At 43.6% G+C, this 9,765-nt stretch overlaps 1 protein-coding gene across 1 annotated transcript in view; it reads right to left on the bottom strand.

The window, feature by feature from the left end:
* Nucleotides 1-9,765, bottom strand: part of tmem132e (transmembrane protein 132E) — an 841,056-nt gene that overhangs the window by 494,827 nt on the left and 336,464 nt on the right. Inside the window, exon 3 of the mRNA XM_078548464.1 lies at nt 181-324. Coding sequence (XP_078404590.1) covers nt 181-324 — 144 coding nt within the window. The remainder of the gene's footprint in view (nt 1-180; nt 325-9,765) is intronic.

Genomic DNA, 9,765 nt, shown 5'->3' on the forward strand with positions numbered 1-9,765 from the left:
TATCATGTGTTTGGTGAAAGAGCCACTAAAACATGGAAAATAGTCATCAATGACATTTTTGCAGAATTTCTGCAGCTCTTCTGTCAAATTTACAGCAGACAATTAGGAAAAGGGTGGAAATTTCCTTCCACAGCATATAACGCCATTGTAGATCCACTAGTATTTGTTAAATGTTCTCACCTGTATAAGACTCCTTGCTTCCTATTCATCTCTACTGTGGCTGTGGAATGTTTTCCTCCATTCAAGATCTCTGATCTCAACTGCCAGGTTTCGGGATTTTTGGGCCACATATTTTTCAGGTTCACTCCTTTCTTGGCCTTTACCCTGAAAAATGTTGAACAAAAATAGAGTGAGACAAATTCAATGGAGTTATTAACTCAAAAAAGTAAAAAACGCTGATGTTCTGAATCACTCAGTATATCATATTTATAGCAAAAATACTGTTCATTCATAAGAACTCAGAATAGTGAAGTGCACTTTACAAATTAATCAGATCAACCTCAGTGCACATATTCAGTAAATATGTTCAACACGCTCCTGAAAAGTATTAATTCAAATTCAGCTGCAGGAAACATTGAAATTAAGAATTATTCTAGTTGCTATTAGTGAACAACAGTAGGGTGGAAAACAGAAAATACTGCGCAAATACAGTTGACAGGCAACTACACCCATGTAGTATTATTAGTATGAAATTGCCCTACAAGAGAAACACTCAAGCTGATATGCTTCAATGTTTTGTGACAATTTTAATTAATCTCAAATGACCCTCCTTACCACCACTATGATTGACAGATCAGTAATTATAAATAGTACTTTACCAATGCTGACGTTTCATATTCTCAATATTACATTTTTATAAAATCCTTGACAGTAGGGTTAGAAGAAATAGAAGCAGAAATTATCGCAGACTATGCTGCTGGTTTTGAAAGTACTCTACTGACTCTAAATGTTGACATAGAACCCATTCATCATAATGCTGCTGTCTCCCTTAAACAAAAAAGCAATAAAAGTACTAGACCAAAATCTTTCCGAGCCAAGTGGAAAAATTTGATTCATAAAGAGTATTCATTGCCTTTCATAAAATGTTATTTTTATTTCAACAAGTTAGGAAGACTGGATATTTCATAAATCAACAGTAGCTTGTTTCACCAATGAAACAAAAACATATTTCATGGAAAGGCCTTAGATGTTCTGCTATCACAGAGTGAGGTTATAAAATCCGGGTAAAGTTGCAAATGACAATAAGAAAAATACTTCCACAGCTGTCATCGTACACAAGTGTGAGAAATATAAGATGCATTAGATTAGATAAGGCTGCAAGTACAACTTAACAACTTGAAAGAGGTGGAAGATTTAATTGACTGGTGGATTGTATTCCTATAAATCACATTTGGCTAAAAGATTCTCCCTGCACCAAACACGCTGGTCTACTTTTGATTTCCACGAGCTATGACTCGCAATACACAACATGGCACATTGCTCAATGTGGTTTGTGCAACTAGGGGGATGCCATAATGGAAGCACAAATGAATAATATTATGCTTGTTGCAGAGCATCATTTCACAGGTCCAGTAATTACTTAATTACATACAGCCAATAGCTCTTGAATCCTTTGTGAAGTAAATTTTTCCACAAATAAAGTGCTGAGAGGAATGGAAAACATGTTTCATTGAAAATCCCATGGGCAGGATTTCCCGGTCGGCGAGCAGGGGTCTCGGCTCGCTCACCGACGTGTAAAATTACGCAGGATGACGTCAGGTGGAATTCCCGATGTCACCCCACATCATTTCAATTTTCAGGTCGGTAGGGGCTCAGTTGAATCAGCTGTGCGGCCGCCGACCTTTCAATGGCCAACTGAGACCATTTAAAAACTAATTGCAGTAGTTAAAGCACCTGCCCATCCAACCTTAAGGTTGACGGGCAGGCCGGGAGCCCTGGCGGGCTTCAGCGAAAGCATGAAACCACGGGTGGGATGAGGTTTCATGTAGGTTTTTAAAAATTTAATAAAAATTTAACTAAAAGTGATGGACATGTCCCAACTCATGTGACATTGTCACATGAGGGGACATGTCAGGGGAATTTTATTTTTCCAATTTTAACATTTTTACATTTGGAGCCGATCTCCCTGTGGCAGCACTTTGCCTCAGGGAGATGAGTGTGCTCTTTTGCACGCATGCATAGGGAGTGCATAGTGCTTCCTGGCTGACATCATGCTGGGCGGGTCTTAATTGGCCCACCCACCTAAAACGGCGGTGCGCCCGATCGGAGGTGCGCATGCACACGCCCGATCCTGAACTTCCCAACGGGGGGGAAATTCTGCCCCATGTATTTTGTTATTCACCAAAGAATGTCATGCAATAACAATAACTTGCACTCACATAGTGTTTTTAATGTGGGAAAACAACCCAAGCTACTTGTCAAAAGTATGTGGAAAACAGATGTTGAAGCAAGAAAGAGAGGTTAAGAAGTGTGACCAAAAAATTGGTCAAAGAGGTGGGTTTTAAGGAGATTATTAAAGGAGGAGAGAAATGCAGAAGGGTAAAGGGAGACCATTACAGAAAGTGTGACCAATTTCTTCTGGACTGAAAGCACATTCACCAATGTTGAGCAAAGGGAGGGAATTCACATGAAGCTGGAGTCAGGGAAATGGGCAGTTTGGGTTGATTATTGGGCTAAAGAAGGTTGTAGAGTTAGGGAGGGCAAAAGCCATGTAAGATTTTAAACATAAGGGTAAGAATGTTTAATTTGAGACAATGGAGGACTGAGAGTCCATGTAGGTCAGTGAAGAAAATAGACCAGCAGCGCTTGGTGAGAAATAGGGTATAGGCAGCAGAGCTTACAGAGTTGTGAGGCAGATAGGGAACCTTCACTCTACAAAGGTAAACAATAAGATGCACATGGAAAAAAAAACACACAAATAATCATGTTGTCACATACTTCAGCAAACGTTGGAGGAAGTCCTTAAAAAATATATCTGATCTCAAAAATTCCCAAAAGGTAAGTAGTGTATATGATTGATGTGTAGGATTTTGGACAATGTAGAGCGTGAACTATGAATTTCTCTACACGGCTTTTCAATTGAAACCTCGTCAACTGTTCCCATGAGAGTAGAATAGGATTCAAAAAAGGATATTATGGTAAATGCATACTATATCAAAAAATGCATAGAAACACAGAAGAGAATGTGATTTTGAAACTTGGAAACAAAGCAAGAGCTGCAGGACAATTAAAAGCTTAACATTTGATATGTGGTTGGTAGGGTGACATCAATCAACCTTCACTACATAATGTCAGCATGTATACGTCAGTGTCACACCTTTGTTATGTCAGGTGGAGCTGGCATTAAATAATTGCGAACGGTTGCAGATTGACAGCGGCCAGCCAAGCTATAGCTTGTAACCTTATTGATGAACCTCATATGATCGAAGGTGCATATGGTAATGAGTGTTACACTCCTGATAGCCAGGAAAGAAGAAACCAGAGCCAGTGTTTACATGGAATAGATTTATTCACAGAGTGAAACATTGAAGGTATATAACCCTCGACTCTACTCCTGTCAGTCAGGGTCTATTTATACTCCTTTGAGTACACCAAAACAAACCAAATTAACTAATAATGTGTTATGATCCCAGCTGATGAAACTGCTGGACAAGTCAAATCCCAGAGTGGAACCCTACTTGATAGATCCTAACTTTTATTTTTTCTTTAGACATGTGGAGACTGGCTACTGAACAGAGTCACAGGAGTCAGATGATGAACTTTTAACAAAATAATAAAACATTTATTAAACAAGAAAAGATGAATTTACAATATTCCTTCACCCACAACTATACCTTTACAGATACATACAGATTTGTAAGGATAACACCAGTTACAAAAGCTATCTTATACTCTAACGTTCACAGTAAGTACACAGTCCATGTAAACCAATAGGCAGCCTGTAGTCAGGCACACCATACTCTGAAAACAAGTGACAGATGCCACCCCAAACAGATGCTATAGATCTTTCATCAACTCCCCCAGATGCCTGTCGCACCGTGAGTCGACCGGTCTCACTGAACTCCATCCTTCACACGAGGGTTTTCAATCTCCACTCTCAAACAACTCGCTTTGGAATCTTCTACCAAATGACGATTTCTCTTGGACCTGCCACAAGGGTCCACCACCAGGGCTTTGAACTCTCCTTCCAATGTTCCTACCCCCACTGGATCGCCACGTACATTCAAGCTTTCTTCCATGCACTCTCTCTCACTGACTCAGCCATGCCAATAGAACACCACTGCTTCACATACCCATAATAAAGAGTTACAGACCTTCAGCTGTCTCTTTTGCAGCTTTCTTCTCTTTAAGCCTGAAGCTTGGAGCCTTCCCATCTGCTCCTTACTTGCACATCCACAGAACATAACCTCTTCCAGGTTCCTGTGCTTGTCCTTTGACAAGGCTGTTCTCTTGGGAACTTCCATGTTCCACTTTCCTGGATTTTGGGACTTTCTTCTTCAGTTTCTGGAACCTGCTTCTGCAGTTTCCTCTCCTGTCCAGCCTCTCTCGGCAGCTAGCTTCAACTTTAGTTTGGGACTGGCTATCTGTCCCATCTAGGCTGCTTCTGCTGGCAATTGCTTCCAACTGAAATCAAACTGCTTTCTTTTTAAGTTTTCTTTGTATGTATGTGTGTGTGTGCGTGTGTGTGTGGGGGGGGTGGGGAGGGGTGCGGTGGGGGGTGCTAGGGCCTCCCTCTCTGCACCCCTATTGCTAGTCAACAGCACAGTTTTTTCCTACTTTGTCTTAAGAGTCAAAATCTTCATTAAAATGCAGGCATCTTTTAAAGTGAAACTAAAACTCAACTTTTCCTTTTCTTAACACACAAATATAGAAAAACAAATTAAAAACTTAAACATTAAAGCCAAAACTCAAACTTAAAGATATATCTTATTCTTAACACAAAAGTGGACATATAACTGAATTAAACTCTCTCTCTTCTCTCTTCTTTGAAAGAAAGAAATCTTCACAATAGTGAAGGTTTCCTTAACATGGCCTTACATCCATCTCACACAAACTAAACATCATAAACCTCTACCTATAGCTTATTAAAGTCCATACAAATACGTTTTCCATCTAGTTTCACAACTTCACATCATATTGTACAATAATAAAAATGTAAGTAAAACAAAGTCCAATCAATGTAATAAGATTAGTATAATTTGCACATCATAGTATTATCATAACTCAACCCTTGTATTTCTATTCCTCTTATACTCTCAGTCCTTAACTCAGCAAAGAATGTTTCATTTAAGTCCACTCCCCAATCATTTTTTTCATTAGCTGTAGACGTAATTCCATCTTTAAGCTCATTTTGCGAACTCAAATGCGGTAAATTCACCTTTCGATTTAGCAAAGTCAAAATGACATTTCTACACATTAACATCTACTTTCTTCTCTGATCAAAATCTCTTTTCGCCTTTTCAAAGATGTTGTTGAGATGCTTTTTATGTTCACACAAAAGGGTTTCATACTCCTGCTTGGTTTGATCTTCGAACTTTATGATCTTGTTGTTTCTCACAATCCCATTTCGAACAGGTCTTTTCCACTTCTCTTTGAGCAATGTCAATTATTTTTCTCTCTGTGGAGTTTCATAGTTCGTTCCAACCCTTCAACTCTTTTGCATAATCCACGAACTATATCAGGCCTCTCCTCTACAGGTTTTGAATGGTCGTTTGCAAACTATCCACTTGCCTGGATTCCAACTACTGTATTTTTTGTATTAACACCAACAATCAGTGTCTCTTTTCATTGACCTGGAAAGGTCGTTATGCGATTTCAGTGCTTTTTGTTGACAATCCTTAACTTTCAATTCTGCACGTACTTTAGTTGTTTTCATATTGTCCATTACTGAAGTTGATACATCACTAATGTTTCTTGAATCTGTTCTTTGCTCAACTGGACCACAATTCGGCAAGATTTTTTTATTCACGGGAAGAACTTTGGAACTGTGACACTCCATACCACACATTTTCTCTTTCATTTTCTCCACATTGCATGGAAGTTCAAGAATCTCATTACTCTTTTCTTGATGAAGTTCTAACAAATTGTTAGTTTTGGTTTTTAATTCTGCATTCAACCAATCATTCGGATTTACCAACAATTCATTTCTTTGTTTAAGGCATTTTCCATGATATTTCATAGCAACTACTGATGCTTGAACTTCATCAAGTTTCAGCTGAAGATTGACCTTTATCAAATTTGCTTCTACAGGTTTATCATTTAGACGTTTCAAGACCTCAGTCAAGTGTTCCACTTTCTGCGACTGATTCTCAAATGTTCTCACCAATTGTCATTTTTCATTAGCAAGCTCCTCTTTTATGCATGAAATTTGGTTTTCTACATTAATCAGGTTTTCTTTCAATTGCTTGTTATTGACAACGTTTCTGGACACAGTAGTTTTCTGAAGTTTGTTAAGATCAGTATGATCAACTGCCTGCTGCAATACAGTCATCGCCACAGTACTGTCTCCGCTAGCCAAATCATTACGCACCCCTTCAATAGGTGATGTAGGAATAATTTCCACCGTAACAATTCTGCTTACAAAGTGACTTTGTAAGTTGACTTTACCAAAGAAACAGGTTCATAAATTCCATTAATACCCCTTATTAATACTTTTTCCTTCATAAAAGGAAACACAACTTGCATCATCAGCCACCATCAATGATTGATCTGCCCCAATATCTCAAAATTTTGAACTGTTTACTTATTTTGTTGGAGGAGTAAGGCAACACTTCTCCTTTTGACACAAAATATCCAGACAGTCTAATAGCCTGACCTCCTTCACCAGTAATCAAAGGAGAATTCTCTGGACTATCCTAAACCCTATCCCCCTTTCCTGTGTGTTCTGAAGAAACACATTTCTCCTGTACTACTGCTACAGTTTTAATAGCCATTTCCTTTTCTGAGATTTCCTTAGGTATCCCAACCACTGCAATAGGTCTACCATTTAGTTTCAAGCAATCTGCCCAAACAGGTCCCACCTTGTTACAATAGAAACACTTAGGCCTTCAAATGTCATTTCCACCCTCAGTACCTTGCTTTCTGGTCTGAGAGGGAATTTCCTGAGAATTCTCAACTGTCCCTTCTCTCCCCTGGCCACTTGCCTTCCTTTCACCGTCCCATCTTCTCTCCTACTCGGGTTTGTGAGATGACAGAAAAAGGGCTTGGATTTATGGAGCACTTCATAATTATCAGCCGTTTCTGCTGCCTGTCTAGCCGTTTTAACCCTTTGGTCTTCAACAAGGGTTCCAACTACAGAAGGAAGTGAATCTTTAAATTCTTCCAAACAGAATTATTTCTCCAAGAGCTTCATATTTTGTCTCTACCTTTAATAACCGTACCCAATGGTCAAAATTACTTTGCTTTACCCTTTCAAACACAATATAGGTGTGTCCAGGCTGTTTCCTTACATTACAAAATTTCTGCCTGTATGCCTCAGGGACTAATCCATATGCTTTTTTACTGCTTCATAATCCACCGATGCCTCTTCTGTCAGTGAAGCATAAACCTCAGGAGCTCTATCCACCAACCTACACTGTAAGGACAATGTCCAGATTTCTTTTGGCCACTTCGTTTGTTTAGCTACCATTTCAAATAAAATAAAAAATGATTCTATATCCCTTTCCTCAAACTTTGGAAGAGCTTGCACAAACTTAAACATCTCTCACTAGGCTTTAGGTTGGAGGTAGTTGTTTCACCATTAGAACATTCCTCAACATCTGAGGCCTCTATTTTAACGTCCAGCCTTTTAAGCCGGTATTCTCTTTCTCATTCCTTCTCTCTTCCCTCCATTGCTAACTTTTCTGTTTGGAAGTCAAATTCTTATCTCACTCTCTTTCTCTTTCCTGCCTTTTTGCCTACTCCCTTTGAAATGCTCTCTATTTTTCTCTTTCCTCTCTCTTTTTTTTCCTTTTTCTTTTGCCTCCAATTCAAGTTTTTTTCATTTGTAACTGAAACTTAGCCAATTGAATTTACTCATGCCCTGGAGAACATGATCTTTCTGATATCCCTTCTAGCTTTGAATGCCATGCTATCATCTCAACTGTCTGCTTTCCTTGGCCCTACTGGTAATTCCAATTCCAGTTTATCCACCAAATCAGTTAGCTCACTCTTGGTTACATTCTTCCATCTGTAAAAAAATCTCAGCAACCTTCAAAGCCATTTTGAATTCCAAATCAGGGGAGGGGGAGGGAGGGAGGCAGGGGAAGGGGGAAGGAGGAAGTGGGGAGGGGGGAGGGAGGGGGAGAGGGAGGGAGTGGGGGAGAGAGTGGGGGTGGGTGAAGGACGGGAGGGGGAGAGAGGAGGGGAGTTGGGGAGGGAGAGGAGTGAGGGGGGAGGGGAATGTGGGAGGCGAGGGGAGGGAGGGAGGGGCGGTTGTGGGTGGAGGGAAGAAGGGAGGGTAGGGAAGGAGAGAGGAGAGGAAGTGGGGGGCGAGAAGGAGGGAGGGGGAGGCGGAGGGAGGGGGAGAGAGGAGGGGAGTGGGGGAGGGAGAGGAGTGAGGGAGGGAGGGGAATGGGGGAAGGAGGGGAGTGGGGAGGGAGGGAGGGGATTGGGAGAGGGAGCAGGAGGGAGGGGAGGTAGGGGGAGGGAGTGCAGGAGGGAGGGGGAGGGAGGGGAGGGATTGGGGAGGGATGGGGAGGAGGGAAGGAGGGAGGGTGAAGGGGTAAAGGCAGGGAGTAGGGGATGGAGGGGGAGGGAAACAGGGGGAAGGGGGATGGAGGGGGAGGGGAATGGGAGAGAGGGGGAGGGAGAGCGGGAGTGGGGGAGGGAGGGGGAGGGGAAGGGGAGGGAGGGGATGAGGGAGAGATGTGAGAGAAGTGGGTGAGGGAGGGAGGGGAGTGGGGAGGGAGGGGAGGAGAGTGGGGAGGGAGGGAGAGCAGTGGGGGGGAAGGGGAGGGAGGGAGGGAGAGGAGTGCGGGAGGGAAGGTGGAGAGAAGGTGGAGGGATGGGAGAGGGAGGGAGGGGAGTGGTGGAGGAGGGATGGAGGGGAGTGGAGAAGGGAGGGGAATGGGGAGGTGAGGGGTAGGGAGGGAGAGGCGTTTGTGGGTGGAGGGAGGAAGGGAGGCTAGTGGGGAGGGAGTGGGGGAGGGAGGGAGGGGAGTGCATGAGGTTGGGGATTGGGATAAGGAAGGAGGGGACAAGGTGAGGGGGTGAGGGGAGTGGGTGAGGGGGTGAAGGTTGAGGAGGGGAGGGGGAGTGGGTGCATGCGGCAGGGAGGGGAATGGGGGAGGGAGGGAGGGGAGGAGAGTGGGGGAGGGGTGTAGGGTGGGGAGGGGAGGGGAGTGGGGAAAGGAGGGAGGGGAGTGGGTGAGGGGGAGGAGCAGGTGAGTGAGGCAGGGAAGGGGATGGGGAGAGGAATTGGGAGGGAGGGAGCGGAGTAGGGTGAAGGAGGGAGGGAGGGGAGTGGGTGAGGAAGGGAGGGGAGGGAGGGAGGGGAGTGGGTGAGGAAGGGAGGGGAGGGAGGGAGGGAAGGGAGTGGGGAAGGGGAGTGAGGGAGGGAGGGAAGGGGAGTGGGGGTTGGAAGGGGAATGGGGGTGGGAAGGGGAATGGGGGTGGGAGGGAGGAGAGTGGGGAGGGAATGGGAGGGGAGGGGGAAGGAGGGGGAGGGAGGCAGAGAGATGGGGGAGTGAGGGAGAGTAGGAGGGAGGAGGGAGGGAGGGAAGTAGGGGGAGGCTGGCGGGTGAGGGGGAGGGAAGGAAGGAGGGGGAGGGGAAGTAGGGGAGTGGG

Source organism: Cetorhinus maximus, chromosome 9 (genome assembly GCF_964194155.1).
Source record: "Cetorhinus maximus chromosome 9, sCetMax3.hap1.1, whole genome shotgun sequence".
In the NCBI taxonomy this organism is placed as follows: Eukaryota; Metazoa; Chordata; class Chondrichthyes; order Lamniformes; family Cetorhinidae; genus Cetorhinus; species Cetorhinus maximus.